Here is a 23,166-nt window from a genome sequence, read left to right as displayed (position 1 = left end):
ATTCACCTTGACAAGACTAGCGTATACCTGATTATAGTGCAGTACCTCAAACCGACCACATAATCCTCTACGATAAGACTCGGTAAACATAGCTGAGGTGGGAGAACCACACGTAAACATACCAAGCACAGTGAAATACAATACAAATACTATTCATATTTATCAGACCCTTTTGTCTAGCATACATATTTTGTCTTGGGGATAATGCATCTTGCTCAAGGATGCCTCTAGGTAGGACATGGACGTTGGTCCGATAACCGATAACCTTACTGCATCTTGCTCCAATACAAACCAAATATATATAATACGATCCATGGTCTGATCGATCAGTATAGAAATTACTCAAAAATGAAGCACAGCCTGTGTTGTGCTGTTGTGGGGAGAATCCAGTGATGATTGGTCTGAATCCACTGACCTGCAGAGCTGACCCATTCGATGGCTGTGAAGACATCGGCTGTTGACGACCACAGGAAGCTTTCGATTGTTCGGCTTTCTCCACGCGGACGCTGTGGAAGACGGATGGAGGGGGAGACTGCCACTGAGGGGACAGGTGTCACGGGAAGGCTGGAGACACACGTGATGGATGGTCACTGGAGAAGAGAGGGAGGCCGTGAGGGTGATGGGGGCATGCTGGTGCTGTTTACATTGATAACATTACTGTTTATAGCCACAAGTTCTACTGCTGCTGCTGCCTTGTTTTATGATAGCAGATGCATTTAGATGACAGTATTATAAAAACAATGAACGAGATGAAATGTGGTCAATCAATAGAAAACAATTTACTAAATATGTATTTTTCATATTGGAGGTATAATATCTATGTACAGTTTATTACAGAAGAGACTGTGGTTAGAAAGAAAGTGGGAGACAGAGACAGACGGACAGAGAGATAGACAGAGAAATAGACAAAGAGAGAGAGACAAAGAGAGAGAGAGAGAGAGAGAGAGAGAGAGAGAGAGAGAGAGAGAGAGAGAGAGAGAGAGAGAGAGAGAGAGAGAGAGAGAGAGAGAGAGAGACAGAGAGACAGAGAGACAGAGAGACAGACAGACAGACAGACAGACAGACAGACAGACAGACAGACAGACAGACAGACAGACAGACAGACAGAGAGGGAAAGGCAGGAAGCTGTGATGGAATTTCCATACACTAATGTGGGTGGACCCCCCTTATGCTGGGAGAATAGAGAGGGCACATTCTCTCTCCCCCCCACTCTCTCTCTCCCCCCCTCTCTCTCTCCCCCCTCACTCTCTCTCTCTCTCCCCCCCCCTCTCTCTCTGCCTCTCCCCTTCCTTTGCGTGGACAATAGCAGCTCTGGGAAAACAATGAGAAAGGGAAAGGCCAAGAATATGCACCAAACTGTGTGTGTGTGTGTGTGTGTGTGTGTGTGTGTGTGTGTGTGTGTGTGTGTGTGTGTGTGTGTGTGTGTGTGTGTGTGTGTGTGTGTGTGTGTGTGTGTGTGTGTGTGTCAGTGCTAGGTGGGGGGTGGTCTTGGACTGTGAGAGTGTAGGATGCAATTAAGGGTGCGGTTATCGGTGGGGTCTGAGAGAGGCCAGTGTTTGAAGTTGTTTTGTGAAGTAGACGAAGAACAAGGAACGGGAGAATAAGGTGAAGGGGATGGGATTAGAGAGAGAGAGAGAGAGAGAGAGAGAGAGAGAGAGAGAGAGAGAGAGAGAGAGAGAGAGAGAGAGAGAGAGAGAGAGAGAGAGAGAGAGAGAAAAGCAGGTAGTGAGAGAGCGAGACAGAAAGAGTGAGCAAGAGAGAAGGTGACCCAATACCAGAGAGTACCAGAGACTGGTCGTATATATATAGCATGAATGAGCTATATATATGAGCTTGCTTTGATCTGAAAATGTCTAAGGCTGTCTAAGTTGTATATTTGAATTTAGCTCGTAACCAGAGTCATGATTTAAAATTATTTTTTCATACATACGAATGGTTTCGTATGTACTACCGTTTGACTCATTCAATTGTTCACAATAGTTGCTTCGCACTTGTAGGCCCCATTGCCCTTCTATTGACTAATGTCATTTTTGTGGCGACTCTCTATCGCCATCTGGTGGCGAAACCCGTTGGTACAGCTACATATGTACTGTAGAATCAATTATGTTGAAACTCTATGAAAGACATGAGCGTTTTGGTCCGATCGTTCTCAACCGTTCCGTGATAAATGCAAATAAAAAAATCCGAGAAATAAAGATTGCCGTGTCCCGACAGCTGTTTCATTTTTCACCACGTCCTCATTTGAACCCTGCCATGCGCGATGACAGCTTCGTGACACTATCATCCCGTTTACGGCAGGAGGCGGAGAGAGAGTATTCGCCGGTGCATTTGGTGTGCATCATCGAGCATAGGCAATGGCACCCCCATCTGTAAGATAGTTGCCGAGGCTTTCACTCGGGCTATAACAGTACAGCGATCAGCCAGCTGTACTCCGGCTGAAGCCATGAGTGTTGACCTAGATTTAATGTAATCCATCTCCGAGAAGTATCATATCGGCGCTGGACAAGCCACACGGGTCGTGACTATGGGGAATATGCAGTGCCTCCGAGGGTAAGGGAACCAATGAATGCCACATAATGACGTGGCTTAACTTGTAAATTAAGAATTTCATTGCCCAGTGTAAACTATGTTTCCGATCTTGTATCTTGTATTGTATCTTGTATGCAAAGAACCGTTTGTTTAACAGTTATTAATCCAATGCTTTCAGTATTTTCATTGTACATGTCTGTATCTGTTGAGTAGGCCCGCTTGTTTCAGGGAGACAACAGCATTCGAAGTAATTTATTCAAATGGTGTAAGTCCAGATCTGCTACACCCAATTGTATCTATTCATATAATCCTGACTTACAAGCATGATGACAACTAGGTTGTATGCGTGTAAATAATAAGCATGAACAAACCCATTCAACACAACTGAACTGAGTTATCGGTCGGCGACCCATTTCCGCCAATCATCTGACATGCGCGCGCGTTTGTGCTCCAGTTTCTTCGTGTCCGAACCCGTCGATGCGAAGGCGGCGCTCAGAGCCAGTGACGCCCCGGCTGGCCCCCTCACCCACAAGATCAGCAGCAGCATCACGTACCACTACCACCCGGACCCCCACACGCCCCCTCCCCCGGACCCCTCCCGGTCCGACCCAGGGGGGGGTCCCCCGCCGGCCCCCACCCCCCCCTCGCCGGCCCCCCGCACCCTGGTCCTCTTCCTCCCCTGGCTGGGCGCCAGACCCGAGGCGCTGGCCAAGTACCGGGCGCTGTACCTGGGGCGCGGCATGGACGTGCTGACGGTGGAGAGCGGCGCGGGGCTCTTCCTGTGGCCGCGCTGGGGGCTGGCGTACGGCCGGGACGTGCTCCGCCTCCTGGAGCAGCCCTGGCTGCAGCGGCGCCCCCTGCTGGTGCACGCCGTCTCCATCGGCGGCTACACCTTCTCCACGATGCTGAGCCACCTGGCCCAGGGTCCCGAGAGGTACGCCCGCATCACGGAGCGGGTCCGAGGGCACGTCTACGACAGCATGGTGGCCGGGAGCCTGGAGCACATGGCCGCAGGTGAGAGGCCGTCGACCAATGAGGGGCCGGGGCGGGCTCTGGGGGGCCGGGCTCGGGGGGGGGGGGGGGGGGGGGGGCAGCGGGCTCAAGGTACTTTTGGGGTTTGATACGCTCGTTGAGCCGCTGAATCTTTAATGCCTCGGCTGAGCCACCCTTGGGTGAGAACAGAACTGCTAACTTCGGGTAATCCCTCTGGCTGGGTTTCTCAGTCTGGAGAAATGTTGTCCGATGTCAACTGGGGGTCAAATCGACCAAAACGGGAACAAAGCTAGGGCGAAGCGGAAACTAGCGTTCCTTATCAGAGCACTGATACCCACCGATGGTATCACCCTAAACAAACAACATTAGCCGAAGGTTATGGCGGATTTGTTTTGCCGACTTTGTTCTGTCTTGCAGAAAGCATCCGATCACCAGACCCTTATGCATCGTGTTAAAGGAGTGATTCGATCAAAATGAATAATCTTTCTAAAAATAATATCCTACTGTGGCCAGAGCAGCTGGGATGCCTCGAGGGTCGAAGCAGCACGTCACGTGGGGTCTCTCCTGGCGGGGGGGGGGGGGGGGGGGGGGGGGGGGGGGGGGTCAGCTGCAGTGGTGGAGTCTAGAGCCAACATGCGTCACAGTGGCTGGCTTAATAGAGAGTCCAAAATAAATGAAGGTGTTAAATGTTCTCCTCTGGCTCAAGAATATTAATCTTGGATACAAAACCATGTTCACAGCTTCCTAATCCTGCCCCGTAGCAGCAGGGAAGAGGTTGAATTTGTAAGAGTGGAGACAAGGTGATCAAGGTCAATACAAATAGAGTACCACGAGTTGTTATGTCCTCTGCTCGCGATCTTCTCTTGGTACTGAATGTACTCAAGGTTCAACCTGGCTGCACTTTGTAGGTTAGCGTTATAACATTGTAGCTCTGTCTTTCATATACTCAGAGAGTGTCTCTAGTGTCAGACTGAAGCAGCCTTCAACACAAACAGTGTTACTGATGGCCTTTCTCTCCCTCGCAAATTCACGTTTGGAGATTTTCATAATATGGAATAAACAAAGAAAAGTAACCAAAAAATATAAAATCAATCTCCCTCTCCCTCTCCTCCCTCTTTCCCTTTCCCTCCCTCCCTCCCTCTCTCTCTCCCCCTCTCCCTTTCCCTCCCTCCCTCTCTTCTCTCTCTCCCTCTCTCCACCTCCCTCCTTCTCTTTCCCTCTCCTTCTCTCTCTCTCTCTGTCTCTGTCTCTGTCTCTGTCTCTGTCTCTGTCTCTGTCTGTCTCTCTCTCTGTCTCTCTCTCTCTCTCTCTGTCCCTCCCTTACTCTCCCTCCCCCTCTCTCCCTGCCTCCCTCCCTCTCTCTCTCCCTCCCTCCCCCTCTCACTCTCCCTCTCCCTGTCTCTCCCTCTCCCCTCTCTCCCTCTCCCCCCTCTCCCTCCCTCCCCCTCTCTCCCTGCCTCCCTCTCTCCCCCTCCCTCTCTCCCCCCTCTCCCTCTCCCTCCCTCTCTCTCCCTCTCCCTCCCCCCCTCTCTCCCTCTCCCTCCCCCCATCTCCCCCTCTCCCTCCCTCCCTCCCTCTCCCCCCTCCCCCCCCCCTCCCTCCCTCCCTCTCTCTCCCTCTCTCTCCCTCCCTCTCTCTCCCTCTCTCTCCCTCCCTCTCTCCCTCCCCTCCCCCTCCCCCCTCCCCCTCCCCCTCCCTCCCCAGGCCTGGGTAAGACTCTGTTTCCCCGTCTGGAGTTCCTGGTGAGGAACGCCGCCCTGTTCTTCTTCTGGCTCTTCCGTCGCCACACGGCCGACTTCTACGACAGCGGCGTGCACGTGTTCCGCAACAACCCCGTGCGCGCGCCGGCGCTCTTCTTCTTCTGCGACAACGACGTCATGTGCGACCCGGTCGCCATGGAGACGGTGATGGAGCTGTGGCGGGGGCGGGGCGTGGCGGTGGACCGCTGCCGCTGGCCCGTGTCCGTGCACGCCGCCCACCTGCGTTGCCACCGCGACGAGTACCTCGCCGCGCTCGAGGCCTTCCTGAGCTCGCTGCCGACGACGCCGCTGGCGGCGTCGGCAGCGAGCTCAGGGAAGCCTCAAGCGCTCACGGACGTTGTTTAGACACGATCGACGCGCAAACACGGGGAACGCCGGGAGTCAGAAGCTGTGAGGTCAGTCAAAGGGGGTCGGTTTAGCTCCGGAAGGTTAACCGGAAGGTTGCTAGTTCGATCCCCCTCACGTTCATGTGACGAGGTGTCGCAGAGCAAGTTACCGAACCCGACTGTCTCCGGATAGGCCGGCTGTCGCCTTGCACGGTTTTACTCCGCCGTCGGTGTGGGAATGTGTGCACTAAACCTTGTAAGTCGCTTTGGCTAAAAGCGTCTGCTAAACGCCCTCAATGAAGAACGGGAAGGTTCGGTACGCCGGCTCAATCAAAACGGCGTCCGTCTGCACTCCCATAGAGGAACCACTGGCGAACCTCGGAGCGATGCGTGAACAACGGAACAATGCAAACTACGAAGTCGTGCAAACACGGACCTTTGGTTCTTAGGTTCTTAGGTTCTCTGTCCCTTGTTTGAGGCTTTCCATTTCATTTTAAGTTTTTATCTGTTTTGCAAAGTGTAAACCACTGAAGTTTCAACGTTTTATGTGTATTGGATTTAACATAGATAATGTTAATTTAATATTTATATACAAACCCAGGTAGTACAATTTCCATCAGTGGCCAGTGTTGCTTTATGTTATTTTACTTATTATTAAGAGCATGACAAAGTGTCTTTTGAATGGAACTTTTAAATGTATGTGTTTGGTAACAATTTACAATAAGAGTACATTGATATCCGTAGTCAGAAAGCTGTTGAGAACTCTCAGAGCAGGTTACCTTGAATTGGGCATGTGTCACTGTTTATTTGTCATGATATAGTTCTCTATATGCCTGCTTAGTTTGCACAGAGAAAGATGCTGAGAAATGCTGAGAAATTGCCCACTTGTATGAAATTGTTTTAATTCCTTGACATAATTGCACATCCGCCAATCAATATGTCAATTCATGCAATGAGAGATCACAAATAAAAAAATATTTCTTGAATAATGGCTTTCTGGGATATGTCAGGTGTTCAGGGATACAAATACTAAACCTCTGGGCATGTTTTGAACATTTTTCATTCACATGACAGAAGTCTTTTTTTCGAGTTGCGCTGCAGTGATTAAAAAGTAAGTGGATCAAGTTTTGCCAACTAAAAATAAAATACTGCCCCGATGGAGAGGGTTGTGGGGGACCGCAGTCCTAGGTCTGGTGTAGATCAGAGCGTCTTATACCGGTGGTCAATCTCACTCCAAGGTTTCCTGAGAAATTTGCAGCCCTGCACCGAGACAATCAAAGTCCATTCCCAAATCATAAAAAACTGAATTCAAGAAAAGGGAAATAAGATATCAAAATGGACATGCATTGCTATTGCTCACTTCTCGGACCTTCGGACATCTGTCCGAATAGTCCCCGGCAAAGCGACTGGAAGGGTTCCCTTTAGAGTGTCGGGCGGCGGTCAGAACCCCCTCATCAGCTGTCAGCAGGCGCCCAGCTGGTCCGTGTGGCGCAGTAGTTCCTCGAGGTACACCTGGACCTTCCTCAGGCACTCGTGCCAACGGGTCACCGGGAAGCGCTCCTCCCCGACCCAGACGGGCTGGTCCGCATCGAGGAGGCAGTGCAGGGTCTCGGCCAGGTGGCGCACGAAGCCGTTCAGGCTGGACACGTCGGCCTCGATCTGGGCCAGGGACTCCAAGCGGAGCCCCTTGAGCTCGGCCTCCAGCAGGGAGAGGTACTGGCTGATGCTGTTGAGGTCCCCGATGGTAGGGGGTTCCACGGGGATCGGGGGGCTGGCCATACCCTGGAGGGGGGAACGCATCCATGGTTGTTACGGGTTCTTTTGATTGTGTTTCATTTTGGGATTGTTTTGGAGCATAATGGGTTTGTCTTTGAAAGAGAAAGGTGGCATCAAATACAGAACTGTAGACACAAAAATACACACAACACAGCAGAATACACACGACACAGAAGAATACACACAACAACACAGAAGAATACACACACCGACACAGAAGAATACACACACCGACACAGAAGAATACACACAACAACACAGAAGAATACGCACACCGACACAGAAGAATACACACACCGACACAGAAGAATACACACAACAACACAGAAGAATATACACAACAACACAGAAGAATACACACGCCAACACAGAAGAATACACACTGACACAGAAGAATACACACAACAACACAGAAGAATACACACCGACACAGAAGAATACATACTTAACAATAAACATAGGGCAACATACACATTAGACATGATTACAAAACGGATACACCAACACAGTTTGTCAACTTGACTGTTGCATTGTTTTTCAAAATAAGTTTTTCTTTGATTGCAAATGTGTCATTATAAATATTAAATTTTGTTTTGGTTTGCAAACTTTCTATTCCAGGCTCTCTGTGGGCTTTGATCAACACATATTCGTTCTTTGACCCTTCACGTACCAATGTTAAATAAACTTGCTTTAAGCAGCATGTTACTAAGGAGGAGGGATACAAGTTAAGATGCAGATCATTAAAAGTAGTCATTAGTATTACTGTGTCACTGACATGACATAGTAAGCTATGGTGTAACGATGTCGCCTCCATCCCTACCATGGGATCTATTCTACTGATGTGCACCAGAGTGGTCCGGGTGATGTAGTTGATGGTGTTCCTCGTGGACTCTGCCTGGGTGGGGAGAGCTGTGCAGGTGGGTATCATCACCACAGAGACCCACAAGAGCCCAACGTACACGACCATTCTGGGAGGAATAGCGAAAGGTTAAAAGCTGCAAAAAGGATTTTCAAATGAGCAGGAACTTCCCTCTCTCTCGCGTCGCCACATATAGTCCATGCCTGGTCTGATTGACAATTTAAAAAATCCAATAATCCTAAACATATTTCACATTAAATATATAGACGTATTGTATTAGTTATTGGTCAACTATTAATACAATTTCAAAAGAGTTAATAACAGAACACACTGAAGTATAAAAACACATGTACAATTAAATAATAAGTTATTGTAAATATAAATAATTTGCATTAACTGTCAGTAATAGTGATATTATAATAATATAATGAAATAATATAGTTATATTATTTACATAAGGATAATTTTGATAATAATTCAGTGCATTCAATGGTGATAACCTTTTTTTTTGCAGTCACAAAAATACAATTATTTTACTTTTTCCAACAAATATATTTCAATATAGAATCCATAATACAAACTTTACTTGTTGAATAAAAAGTAGATAAAGTAAATACAAAGAAGCCTATAAACGAAGTACTCTTTTTTAACCAGCCTATCGTGTGTATCGCAGTACAGGCGATCATAACCGTACCTGCTGTCCCGGGAGTGTTGTCCGTCCGTCTGTGAGCGGTGAGCCTCAGCATATAGACCACCTATCACCAGGCTTCTCCTTTAAATACCCCCATAAAGCCAACGGGTGATTCATCAATGGAAGTCCTACATGACATATGATCTCTCCCACCACTCTTCCTACGATCACCCCCCCCCCCCCCGCCATTGTAAATGAACCCAAAACTTAATTGTCTTATTTGTTAATCGAAAGGTCGCCTCTTTAGTCCAGAATTCTCAATTATCTATGTTTACTATGTTATTTCTCTCAACTCACAGAAATAACTTAGTTATATGCTACAGGAAACGGTATCTTTTGTCACACACAAACGATGCTTTGTAGCCTACCAGTACAGTTAAGGTAACTTTGAAAACTCTTAAGAGATGGTGTGGCCATTTGCTTATCGGTCTTAATTGTAAAGCTGACCTCATGCACTCGGTAGGTTCTGAACCGCTGGTCGTTCTCTGCTGCAGTGGCGGCACACACACACATATGAGGGGGCAGGTGTGACCATCAGAGAAAGATTAACTGCCAGTTAAAACACAACACTATGGCAATTTGTCTCCAAATGTACACGTAGCGGTCGGTGGCCCATAGCTGGCAGCCAGATAACCACAGTGCTAAAAGTAGGGCAGATTTAATTGTGTTTGTGGACAAACAAGCAATCTTGTTTTGCGTGGAGTGTGTGTGCGTGTGTGTGTGTGTGTGTGTGTGTGTGTGTGTGTGTGTCTGTGTGTCTGTGTGTGTGTGTGTGTGTGTGTGTGTGTGTGTGCGTTACTTCATAGCTCTGTGGAAATCCTTCTATGACAAAGCCGCTAAATATCTCTTCCCTTAATGTTGTGGCCCCAGGCCAAGAGGCCTTACTGGAAGCAATGACCAACCAGGTATTCCAATGAATGTAGCATTAAAGGACTTTTTAATACCCCAGTATTTCCTCTGTTTTCTGTCTGCACATTTTATCGATTTGTTAGTTAAATTTGTTCTGTGAGGCAAAGTTTAGCTCTTTTTTTCGGACTCGTTCATTCAGATTAACAAATCTTTTTGAGTCAGATCGTCATTTACACATGTGCAAATCAAACAACGAAAGAACGAGATGAACAATCTACTCACAGATACAATTCGTAATGTGTATTTGTTGAAAAGGAACGAATCGTCATGAATACTATATGCTAATTTGGGTCACACAGTTGCACAGCCAGTTAGAGATGCATAACAGTGTTATTTTTTATTCTGAAGGTCTCCCACCTCACTAGCTCAATCTTACTCATCGTGACATTGTGCATACCGTCACGATCCTACTGTTGAGTAGCCTAATGTAAAGCTGGTGGGTATGTGGTTGTCATGGTAACTGTGGGAGTGGCTCCCTTGATTGGCCTTGATTATGGTCACCTGACGGATCCAAGATGGCGGACAGAAGCAAGATGGTGGCTGGATAGACAGCATGGTGCCCAGACTTGGTGACGCTCAGAAACCAACCCAAGACAATGTAAATCCTATCCGCCCTCATAAAAGGACAACACCAGGATTTAAGGATTACCACGGGGAACGTGACCTCCCCTTTGTCATGTATGTTTGTCAAGTGTTCGTCTATGTTATGTGTCAAACATTAACAGAACGGGACAGGCTACCGTTCACCCCAACGCTTTGGCTATCCCTCAACAAGAGAGAGAAGGACCAGAGCTCACCAGGAACCCAGGTGAGTCACTACTCAGGTGGCCGGAAGCTAGTGGTCTGCCAGCTGTGGTTTTCTACCACTCTGTCTCGACTCCTGCCTAGACAGAGAAACGTTTTCAATATACCAGTGGGGTCGTGACAATATCATTTGCCGAGATAAACCATCCTGATATTCACGTTTTACCTTTCGCAATGAATATCAGTCTGGCCTTGCTGAGGAGCTATTGATGTCCAGCTGTGGTCCGACCACCTTGTTCAAAAACGAACCGTGCAGAGCGACGCTCTGGACAAGTAAAGCAAAACCATATGGCAGGCTAATGTGGAAAAACTTGCGTGCAGTTGTCTGTGATTCTTTAAATTAGTATTTAATCATATCCGATGAATCTTTGATGTTGAGCAAACCTTTGGCACTATTGCTCAACTCTCCTGGGGAGCTTCATCACTGTCTGCAGAATCACTTGTCTGTGTATGCATCAACAAACCAGCCCTGGGGTCTCATTTATAACCGTTGCGTACGCACAAAACGGGGCTGAAATTGAAGTACGTGACCTTCCACGCCAAGGTTGTGATCTATAAAAAAAAAAAAGATCTATAAAAAAAAAATTGACGGGAGAATGTGCGCAGCACTAAGCAAACTGACCCATGCGTACGCATGGTTTGGAGGAAAAGGAGAATTGGCGACACAGATGGTGTGGTGGTGAACTGAAGTCAGACAGAAGAAATGTAGAGTGAGAAGAACGATTATATTTTATCATCGCCCTTCATAAATTTAATTTCAACCCGTATCATGCGTTAAATCTGTATAATCAGAATAATTTAAGTCAACTGCGTTGTTTCTCAGTTATAACTCCAGAAACATCTCCTTAGCATAGAAATAAAAATAAATTCTCTATGATTAATCACGTCACTCCATAGGCCTACTGTCCACTGACGGCGCGACTGCATGGAATAAAGTATCTGTCCAACATGTCTCAATAACATAATGTTTGTATGTGACACTGTAAACACATAATCAAATGTCAATTAGATCCCAAGTGTGGAAAACCAAGCCACACTCCTCATCATAATCGTTGTCCGTTACTCTTGATGCTTTTCATGACAAATCAGGCATTAAAAAGGGGTTATGTTCAAGAACATTTTACGTGGGTGATTACAAACTGATTATCCAAGGTGTTCTCGGTCAGCCTTATTACCCTAACCCTATAAATACAGAGGTGAGCGCCGTGGTAATGCTGCACCACATGGCACACTGGCGGACCATGCAAATGGCAGGATTCGGAGGGAGAGGGTCTTTAGGGACCATAACGATTTATTGGTAGGCCTACATAAAAACATGTACCTTTTATGTCAGACCACTTCTTTTTTAATTTCACTGAGTTCACGGCTGAAGCAACATTTTGCCACTCACTCTGATTATTGTTGTTGGCGATCCCAATCCCGTGACCGCCGAACAAAACTACTTTTCGGGCCTCCATCTCACCCACAAGTATCTCCACCTCAACCTACGTGAAATTTCGCTTTTTTGCTTTTCTCAGTCCTTCTGCCATTGTTTCCGACAAAACATAATGCTTGCATCTGAGTCTGTTTTATATGCAGATCGCATTGATGAGTTAATTTGCATTGACCATTTATGGTTAAAAAGGGGCGTGTACTTGGCGGAACGTGAAGCTGATTCAGCTGCGCACACTCGTAGGCACTCTGTGATTTATCAATGTTAATATATATTAATTAATATTTTTCGGCGCACGCAAAACTTGGCTTTTGGGTGTACGTAGGCCTACACTTTTAGCAACGATCCCACGCACAGTTTTATAAATGAGACCCTAAAACTGTGCGTGGGATCGTTACTAAAAGTGTACGTAGGCCCAAAAGCCAAGTTTTGCGTGCGCCGAAAAATATTCAGACTTATAAAACCCTGCGTACGCACACCGTACGCAATCTTTGCTTTATAAATCACAGACTGCCTACAAGTGTGCGCAGCTGAATCAGCTTCACGTTCCGCCCTGTACACGCCCCTTTTTAACCATGAATGGTCAATGCAAACGACGACCTCATGAATGCATGTAAAACAGACTCGGATGCAAGCATTATGCCTTGTCGGAAACAATGGCAGAAGGACTGAGACAAGCAAAAAAGCGAAATTTCACTGAGGTTGGAGTGGAGACACTTGTGGGAGAGGTGGAGGCCCGAAAAGTAGTTTTGTTCGGCGGTCACGGGATTGGGATCACTAACAACAATAAGCAGAGTGAGTGGCAACATGTTGCTGCAGCAGTGAACTCTGTCAGTATTACGGAGCGCACAGTCCCAGAATTAAAAAATAAGTGGTCTGACATAAAGGTACATATTTTTATGTAGCCTACCAATAAATCGTTATGGTCCCTGAAGACCCTCTCCCTCCGAATCCTGCCATTTGCATGGTCCTCCAGCAGCGCCATGGTGCAGCATTAAGCACGGGGCTCACTGCTGTAATAGGGTTACGGTAATAAGACTGACCGAGAACACCTTGGATAATCAGTTTGTAATCACCCACGTAAAATGTTCTTGAACATAACCCCTTTTTAATTCCTGATTTGTCATGAAAAGCATCAAGAGTAACGGACAACGATTGTGGTGAGGAGTGTGGCTTGGTTTTCCACACTTGGGATTTAATTGACATTTGATTTTGTGTTTACAGTGTCACATAAAAATATTATGTTATTGACACATGTTGGACAGAGGCTTTATTCCATGCAGTGGGCAGTATGGAGTGACGGGATTAAATATAAGGTATTTAGATTTTGATTCTAAGGAGATGTTTCTGGAGTTATAACTGAGAAATAACGCAGTTGAGTTGAATTATTCTGATTACATAGATTTAACGCATGATACGGGTTGAAATAAAATGTATGAAGGGCGATGATAAAACATAATCGTCTGACTTCAGTTCCAACACCGTCTGTGTCGCCAATTCTCCTTTTCATCCAAACCATGCGTACGCATGGGTCAGAGTTGGCTTAGGGCTGCGCACATTCTCCCGTCAAGTTGTTTTTTTATAGATCAAAACCTTGGCGTGGAAAGTCACGTAGGGCCTACGCCACTTTCAGCCCCGTTTTGTGCGTACGCAACGGTTATAAATGAGACCCCAGGGTCTGTTACTGAGTGCGTCTTCTACCTCTCCTAACTGTAACCAATATTGCGTCATCCCTTGGTTCAGCTAGAGCCAATTTATATATTAAATCCCCCCCCCCCCCCCCTCATTTCCTGTCTGCGAAGTAGGCCTATGCCTTATATTACTAAAATATAATCTGAACTCGTATGAATACTTATTTCTGTCTGGGGTCTTTGTGTTGTCTGCATAAAACCAAATTAGAAGAACGTGCATGGGATGTTAGAAAACATGCTTTACAAATTGTGTTAAGAGGTGTGACCTTGATCTGTTTGCAAGCCTTACATTCTGCGCGACTTGAACGGCACATCTGGTGATAGCGATAGTGGTTGAACTTTTTCGACATATCGTTTACTGTAACACCTAGTATGTTATGTCGGAGTGCCAGTAAAAACAAGCAGTAACCCGTCCAACTGATGCGTGATAAACGCTCTGTGCTACCTTTTTATATAAACATTTTTGTTGGCAAGTAACCCTGGCAGTCTCGCAGCAGTGAAGGTCGTCCTGGTTTTCTGGAGACGCTGTTCTAAAACTGGCCGCAAGGGGGCTCCAGATAACCATAAATATATATTCTGTGGGAGCGGGCAGAGACAGTTGGGTCGTCTCCCTAAACGGTGACCCCTCCCCACTCCGCAGACCCCACAGGATCCGCTTTACATTTGCAAAAAAATAAAATGGCTTAATGTAACCTGTATATTTACTGACCAATTATTTTTGCTTGCATGGATTAGCCTATTGTTGTTTGGTATGACGTCTTTGTTTCTCCATATGATCTAAAATAACTTAGGCAAGGCAACTTTATTTATATAGCTCTTTTCATACCGAAGGCAAACTCAAAGTGCTTCACATATAAACAATGTCATACAATAAAAGAAAATAATCGATAAGTAAAAGAAAACATATGCAAAGAAATGGGTACAATTTAAAGTTAAAATGGAATTTTAGTATTAAAATAGAAAATAAAGGCAAAGTTAATAACTTTAGGCCTACTTATTGTCCAATTTCTGAAATGCATGATTTCTCCTGATCTCTTTTCCCTGGAGAGTGGGCTATATGGACGGAGATAACATATCACCCTAAATCCCTAGGCCTACTGTTTGACGAAGGAATACGTACTTTCTTTCCAACTCCAATGTTGCATGGAAAGCAGAAGCAGGAGAAGACGAGTAGAGAAACTGAGTAAACGATGCATTGACGGTAGGCTACACCTATAAAAAAGACACATGGAAGTAATCATTGTCTCAACTGTGTTACTTTATTGAAGTTCAAGAATTTAGATTAATTTGCAGAGTTACACTCTACTGTCATATTCTCAGTCAGCATGACAATATTCTTCCACCACACCTCAGACATTACTGGTACCATTCATCATTTTAGGGGGAAAGTAATGAAAACTAAAGACTGTACTTTATCTTTTAGACTGTAAGGCCTACTGAATGATATCTACAGAGGTTGGATGCGGAAGGTCACCATTTATGTTTTCTGCCCATGCATACATAACGTGTATAGACGAAGCACTCTTTCTCCCATGTTTGCATGAGTTTCATATATCCCTTGTGTCATAGATTTAACCATTTGATGCTTGAAATAGTCATACACCTTAGCATGGAAAAGGAGTGGCGCTATGCTGTAGGATTTAAATCTTGACATACAGATAACTTAAACGATACCTACATTTGACAACAGGGAGCACGATACATTCACCCCATGGCGTACAACATCAGCTATATCAACCGATGATTTGGGTATAATACATGATGATGGTTATGGTGGGTGAAATGGAACCTCAAAAATGGATCACTTCTCAGTGTCGGAGCATCTTGCCAGAACTCGCTACGCCCATATATGGCTTCGATTCCACTTCCCCACCAATAAATACGTAAAGATTTTAGTTCTAAAGTGTTGGACCCTCAATTCACTTGCATTGAGCAGGCTTGCAAATTAAGAAACGGACATCTTAAGAGCAAAAATGTCCAGGTACTCTATCAAAAACTTTCATAAAATCTAATTGCAAATTGATCAGGAAGTACATTTCCCATTTATGCGCTTGTAAGTCCCGTTCCCATTGGTCACACCCCATAGCGTAGTAGCAGTTAGTACAGGAAACAGTTAAGCCATTTCCTTAGCGCAGCGAGACATTGCAATCACAGAAAAGCACTGTGAACATGACACCCAGAACACTGACAGTTGTACCTGTGGTGAAGGTGTTCGTTAAGGCCTTTGCAGCTGGGTGTTTACCCTGCGGATAACGGATGAGGCAGATGTGCTGCCACAGACACACCCAGCTGTAACAAAGGCACAAGCAAGTGAATATAATGTAAGTAACAGACGTGTTATATTTGTATTTTGTAGCCTGCTCAATGCAACTGAATGGAGGCTCAAAAGGAGCCTAGGTGAAACTATATATTTTTTTTTAAATGAACCTTTCCATCTATTTGATGTTGATGGTCGTGGATTTTAAGCCAAATATAAGTTTGTGAATGCCGCTTTGATATCCTTAACCAGAGATCCGAGTGTGGTGCTGAACACACTTCTCCCCTTGATTTAGAATGTGTGCATACAATGTATAAGTAGTGACGAGTAGGGACATGTAGACAGTGACCACTAAGGTGACTACTGCATGTGGCAACGTACAATACATTGTCTTAATTACACTTAGAACCCCCAAAAAGTACAGGAATCAACCAAAATATGGAAACACATTAACCATCCTGTTTACTCACTCACTCACTCACTCACTCACTCACTCACTCACTCACTCACTCACTCACTCACTCACTCACTCACTCTCTCTGCTGGTGTCCCAGTACATGTATGTAGGCAATGTCATGGCTTGAGGCATAGACATAGCGAGCAGATTGTGTTTACCCAGGCATTAAGATGCACATAAAGCTTATGTAACTCTTCTTTTAAGGTCTTCACTGGACTTATTTGGTCATTTTCTGCAACTGTTCAAAATAAATGACACACTGCAACAAATGTGTTATTTATGTTCAATTATAATGTGAATAACTGTAAGAAAAGTATATTCTATTAATAAAATGTGACAGAATGAAGAGTGTGTGTCTGTCTATCATGATAACAATACTTATTCAAACGTATATGCTTTAGACCTAGTCTAGAGACTTCAACATCAAGGAGTGTATGTACTGAGCTGGGTTGAAGTATTCATTAATATATATATATCTGATCAACCATAAAGGGATTTTAAACCCTAAAATACATATTTTGTCCTGTGAGTCTCACAAGTGCTGATGAACAATTCTGTATTGTTTTTTAGTACAAAGTCTTGAGTTGTTAAACAGGGGAAATACTATTGGCCAAAAAAAACCTTTTTCCAGAGGTCGCTTTCTCTTGGCTTTGGCCATAGCTGGACTAAGTGTGACCTGGGTCTGTTCTAATACCCTTCCCATTAGTTTATTTCTTGGGCCGAATTACTGGTAAAATGGTGATTTAACTTACCAGTTAGGTTAAGTGATTTGGCTATGGACTTGCTTTTGGCACCGCTTGGTTGCAGTGTCTCTACTTCCTGTCTTCCTGTGTAGTATTATAGTAAAATGTTAACAATTGCTCAAATTCCTGGATTAACATATTCTGACATTTACCTTCGTATCATCTTCCACTACATCCTACAAAAGGAACACCCTTGTTTTCGGCCGTATTCTAATGTTTTATACCCAATATATATTTATATACGTTTATTTATTTATTTATTATATATAATAATTGTAACACATCCATTTCCTAAAGATTCGCATCCCTCCCATTGCCTGGATAGAATGGCTGCAATTAATGATTATTTTCACATTTTTCTTATTCATTGATTGATAATTGAGTGAGTCTATAAAATGTAAAATATATGAATAAAAGCCAAATAGAGTCCAAAGTGAAATTGAAGTATTCATTTTATAATGATCCAAAAAGCGGATATTAGAAATTAGGCTGCAAAAGTTTGTATGTAGTGTGTATTTGATTTGAACACAATTCGTCGATTAGATGAATAAAGATTCCTGTCGGTGGATGAACCCACCAACAGTTTCAGCCCCTTCTGGACCGGTTTACCTCCTCCATCTTGTGGCCCAGTGCCCCCCCGCCCCCCCCTGGTGCTCCTTGTATCTGCTGAGGTCCTCATTAGGGGGGGGAGGGGGGGTTGGTCGCTGTCCCGTCCAGACGCCAGAGGTCCAACGCGGATGCTTTTTGGGGTAAGGGCTTCCTGGCTAAGGCTGTGGGAACAGCAAGCCCAGACCGCAAAAAGACCCGCAGTGGACAGGAAGTGAGACCCTCCGACGGGGCGCCTCCTCTGAGCTCCCATCAGCCCCGGGAACCTGCAGCGAGGGAGCACAGCCACAAGGACACGTGATGACGACCCCGAGACATCACATGATGACCCTGTGACAGACGACCTACGACCCCCTGGCGTCATGAAGAAGGCCCTGTAAGCTGCTACGGGAGGTTTGAGCTTGAAGAGATGAAGCAGAAGAAGACTTTGGAGAATATACTGTTTATGCAAAGCAAAACTCCCCGGTGCCTCTCCGCTCTGTGCCTTCGTCTCTCCGTCGTCGAGAAGTGTTGCATTCACCAACCTATGGTGCAGTTATGGTAATGCAATGTGATTGACAGGCCAGGTGGATTCCCAAAACCAATCAGAGATGTGATTCCCTGTTCCGACTGAAATTATGCATCTTAAGTCTCACCTAAAGCCCCGATCACTCAGTCGTGACATTGCAATTGGTGCAACAACTTGATGAAGGTGAACTCATTCACATGCACCTTATCATTATTGCTTAACATTTAGCACCCCAGTATTAAGTGTACATGCGATGGAGTAGGCCTATCATGTGTGACGCAGCCAACTTCCTTCACAGCATCAATACACTTCCTAAAGTAGTTGACCGAACACAACATATGTGGAATAATTTCCTAAACAATGTTTTTTTTTCTGCACCATTCATATCACAATTTCCATTCCATTTACCCATATTTGCTCCAACTTTTACTGTTTCTTTTCACTCACATACAGCATGATGTCATTGCGCCTTGCATATCTAATCACTGCTAATAGTGCAAGATAATTCTGTTGATTGTCGATTTACTAGTTTCTAATCAGATTACAGCTTCCCGCTCTGGAAGCATTATGCTTCACCGTTAATGCGTTCTGGACTCCAACTCTTTTTTTCACGTGACCAGATGCATGTTAAGGACTTTAAGACAATACCTCAGAACATCCATTTGCATGTAAGAATGTTGGGGAGAGGGCAAGTCGTGAGCCTCATATTTCAGGAGGAGAAGATGAAATTTGTACCTATTTTGGAATAGGGAAAATGAATAATGACTTTATTCCTTGAATGCAAAAAGACTATGCATATAAGCGCAGTATTAAATATTAACGTACCGACTATGTACGCTTCATCATACAGCTCCCTGCGCTGACAACGACCAAAGTCCCTGTTCTTTACTGCATCGTTGTTTTAAAAGTACACACACACACACACACACACACACACACACACACACAGGGATCCCGCTATAAGGCCACCATGGATCAGGGTGTCTCCTCGGGCCTCCCCTTGACTAGAGGCCATCTGCCCCTGGGCTCAGTAAATGCGTCATGTATGAGGAACTGGAGTCAAATTCAATCATCAATTCAATTTACATCTCGTTTTTTCCAATCCTTTTGCTGGGGTGGAGTGGGGGGGGTCTGGGGGAGTGTTTATTACTCTTACTTTCATTCTGATTATATTTGCTTTAAATGTAGATTTGTAAAACCTATTTGGCATCATGAAGTTCAAAGGGGAGCTAGCAAGAAGATTCATTCCGGCCATTTCTATGGCCCCCGCCATCGCCATTTTAACCTCCCTGTGCACCAAAAGTGCAGTGGAAGTTGCTGCGTTGAGAGGTGAGGAAGAGAGCCTGTTCGGGCGAACATCAACGATGAACGGATGAATGGACGGCTGGGCGCCTCCTGCTTTTGCGCTTCCACCGACGGGTGTGGAGGACAGAGCCGCTGTCCGTGGTGCTGAACTGCGAGCGGCCCTTCACGCGGGGAATCGCCTGTGGTGTGGAAATCCGCCTCGTTCGCTCTCGGCTCTGTCTCTCGGCTGCACGCACGGTCGCTCGGTGAACGCCCTGCACTCACAGTGACACCATTGTATATATTGAAATGGTAGATGTCACCGTCTCCCTTCCAAAAAAAAAAAAAAGATAAACCACACGGGAGATAATGCATTCATGTCAGTCCGCTTTATCTTCATTTCTCCTCTGCCAATCTTTCCCTTAAACTGCACTTGTTCGAAGCGACGTGCAGCCTGATGGATTGATTGTGCATGAATTGGCACTTGTTGCCATAACACAGGCTACCGAATGGGTAATGCCTCTACGCGTGTGTGTGTGTGTGTGTGTGTGTGTGTGTGTGTGTGTGTGTGTGTGTGTGTGTGTGTGTGTGTGTGTGTGTGTGTGTGTGTGTGTGTGTGCGTGTGCATGTCTGCCTGTGGGTGAGTGCGTGTGCAGCGCTTTCATGTTCATGTGCGCCCGTAAAAGTCTAATCTCCCTTGTTCTACGCGCACGACTGCCCGTCATACACGCATACCCGTGCGCGCGCGTACACACACACACACACACACACACACACACACACACACACACACACACACACACACACACACACACACACACACACACACACACACACACACACACACACACACACACGGCGCGCGCACCAGCTCTGCAAACGACAGCTACAGTGATATGGATCAAAATGAAACTTGAACCAAATTATTTATCTTCAACTCTCTTGACATAAACACGAAGAATCAACGCTGTTAGAATAAACATATGACATGTATCTCGCATGTTCTGGTTGGGTTCTTTAATGTAATGATTTTTCAGATAGTCTATAAAAAATCACATTCGTTATGATATGTAAAAATGCCAGTTAATCCACTCCCAATAGCAGGTAGGCCTATGCAATTGGAAGTCTATTCCCGCGGACAGCAGCAAACGAGGAGAAATACGCCTATTGACGCGGACGGTTAATGATAAGCTTTGAAATCAACTCGAGGCGAAGTCTCGCCGAGGATAGGATTGATTTATTTAAGTTTCATCTATCCCATAATAACACACGATATCCCCTTCGGAGAAAAATTAATAAAAATCTGTCCAGGCACGTTTTACCAGCATCATATCGGAAAGAATTTCTCCTCCGCGGATCTCTATATAAGCCATTGAAACAAAACCACCGGGAAAGACGTGCAACATGTTTATTTTTTTCTCTCTCTCAATTAAACAATCAGAAAAAAACAGAATGGGCTCACCCAGTCACCGATCCAAGGCGGTGCATCATTTTTCTCTTCCCTTTCCATAATCCTTGGGTATTTCAACGGTATACCCATTGATATGCAGAAGCACCCCCACCCCCCTCCTCCTCCTCCTCCTCCTCCTCCTCCTCGCGATCGCTATACTTGCTTTATTTTCGCCTACCTTTGCCGTCGCACGTCCTATTGTTTATGTCTCTGTGCGTGTGTACCATCTAATCAATTTCTGTCCTTTCCGCGTTTCTGGAAAAATACTGCAAAACCTAAATGGAAGCCAGTCAATTCCTCCAGTCTAACTGGTGACCTGCATTGACGTCATTGCGTCATTAGGTTTCCCCTGGAAACACAGGAGAGCCTAAAATAGCATCACATTAATTCAGCTCGGGCTGAGGTTGGCGCGCGAGCGACTATTTGTATCAATCCATAATCTTCTGATCCCCCCCCCCCCCCCCCCCCCCCCACACACACACACACACACACACACCCTTCCTCCCTCCTCCTCATCCTCCCCTTTTTCGTTTTCTACATACAATGCTCCTCCGCGCGAGCACCACGGCACGCTGTTGTTTTTTTCGTATTTTTTTTTTCCACATCGTACGCAAACACAAACACGAAACACGTGACACACGTATCCGAAGAGCGCGTCGTCCTGGCTATAAAAAGACAGCGCGAGGAAGACGGCACCGGGCGGGTGGGGTGCATGTTTGCGTTAAATGTATTTCTGCGTGAAATGTACAGCCATATATATATTCATATACATATATATACAGTATGAAAAAGAGAAACAGCGCCAAGGGGATAAAAATAGAAGCCATCCTTCAGGGGTTGTGGTGTTTGGGTCAGGGCGCCACTGGGATTCCGTCGTGCTTTTGATTAGTCTGATTTTAAATCAGCCAAATCCCCGTTATAGCGAAACTACAGCACAGACATGGACAGCTTTCCATTACACAAACCGCTGTTGATAGCACAATCTGTTTCACACGAGAATGTAGAGACCGATTGGTTATCGAATCGGGATTATGACCTATACAGCCACATAGGGTACGCGTCCAACCTTGAAACACGTTTTGAAATCGAACACGATGCGTGTTCGATTTCACTCGGCAAACTTCCGAGTTCTTAAATCGTCAAAAAGGTCTAAAGCCGTACAACACACACGTTCGAAGACTTTCCATTCATGCAGTCATTCATCCAGTAGGTTCTTCATCCATTCACGTATCCAAGCAAGCAAGCGCCAACTTGCGCTGCGTGCGTTCTGGACGACGGAGCTCACGTGCATGCAGCGCAGTCACGCGCAAACTCCTCTGCCTCGTGACTTTTAACTCGAGGCAGGGCGCGTTCACAAGATTGCTGAAGCGCACTTCCCGCCAATAACCTCTCCGTTGGTGCTCGGCCGTCCAATCAGGAGAGCGCAGCAGGGAACGCGAACCATCAAATTTAAAAATAATTACATCTGTTAGTTCGTTCTGTGCGTTCAAGTGTTCTGCTTAAAGATCTTTAGGATGAGAGAACAACAGGTGAAACCCGTTGGTTGGTAACGCCCAACTTACCGTCCTCCATACCGCACCTATTTTTTTTCTCTCTCTCTCTCTCTCTCTCTCTCTCTCTCTCTCTCTCTCTCTCTCTCTCTCTCTCTCTCTCTCTCTCTCTCTCTCTCTCTCTCTCTCTCTCTCTCTCTCTCTCTCTCTCTTATATATCTCTATGCAATGATGTGTGGAGGGAATAAATAGTAGGAGTGGGCAATGCCCTGATGCGATGCGCGAATCAAAATAAACTATATCCACCATGGATGAGAATGATGTATATTCATAGGATATATAGTGTCATGTGACAAAGGAAAGAGGGAATGCTCATCCATATTGTTTCCCCCCTCGTTTATAATGTTATGAAAAAGATGTTCAATCATTTTTAAGGTTGTAACTTAATTACTTTCATTATGCCTTAATATGCAAATGTTTGACATTTCAATGGGTATGTTGTCAATATGATGAGATACATTTACAATTATCTGTCTTTTCTTCTAATGGGGCATTATTGAATGTGAGATATACACATATTGTCTAGTTAGACAAAGTAAAA

General features: G+C 45.4%; 2 protein-coding genes and 1 long non-coding RNA gene across 4 annotated transcripts; 2 read left to right on the top strand and 1 right to left on the bottom strand.

The window, feature by feature from the left end:
- Nucleotides 1-2,288: 2,288 nt before the first annotated feature.
- On the top strand, nucleotides 2,289-6,747 carry LOC130372491 (uncharacterized). The gene is made up of 3 exons (XM_056578529.1): nucleotides 2,289-2,550; nucleotides 2,984-3,543; nucleotides 5,227-6,747. The coding sequence occupies exons 1-3, from the start codon at nucleotides 2,525-2,527 to the stop codon at nucleotides 5,625-5,627; spliced, it is 987 nt and encodes a 328-aa protein (XP_056434504.1). The 5' UTR covers nucleotides 2,289-2,524; the 3' UTR covers nucleotides 5,628-6,747.
- Nucleotides 6,748-7,069: 322 nt separating this feature from the next.
- Nucleotides 7,070-8,351, bottom strand: LOC130372872 (leptin-B-like). Its single transcript, XM_056579032.1, has 2 exons — nucleotides 8,205-8,351; nucleotides 7,070-7,390 (listed from the first exon to the last, which is right to left on the bottom strand). Exons 1-2 carry the CDS (start codon nucleotides 8,349-8,351, stop codon nucleotides 7,070-7,072), a joined length of 468 nt encoding a protein of 155 aa, XP_056435007.1.
- Nucleotides 8,352-10,381: 2,030 nt separating this feature from the next.
- LOC130372651 (uncharacterized) lies at nucleotides 10,382-16,822 on the top strand. 2 transcript variants are annotated; one of them, XR_008893389.1, is made up of 3 exons: nucleotides 10,382-10,651; nucleotides 14,863-14,971; nucleotides 15,194-16,822. It is a non-coding gene; the product is annotated as an uncharacterized LOC130372651 (long non-coding RNA). The 2 variants fall into 2 exon arrangements; XR_008893388.1 differs by having other exon boundaries at nucleotides 10,388-10,651; nucleotides 16,689-16,816.
- The last annotated feature ends 6,344 nt before the right edge of the window (nucleotides 16,823-23,166 follow it).

Source organism: Gadus chalcogrammus, chromosome 19, assembly GCF_026213295.1.
Source record: "Gadus chalcogrammus isolate NIFS_2021 chromosome 19, NIFS_Gcha_1.0, whole genome shotgun sequence".
Lineage (NCBI taxonomy): Eukaryota > Metazoa > Chordata > Actinopteri > Gadiformes > Gadidae > Gadus > Gadus chalcogrammus.
Note: the sequence above shows the minus strand (reverse complement) of the source record. Positions and strands in the feature narration are given on the sequence as shown.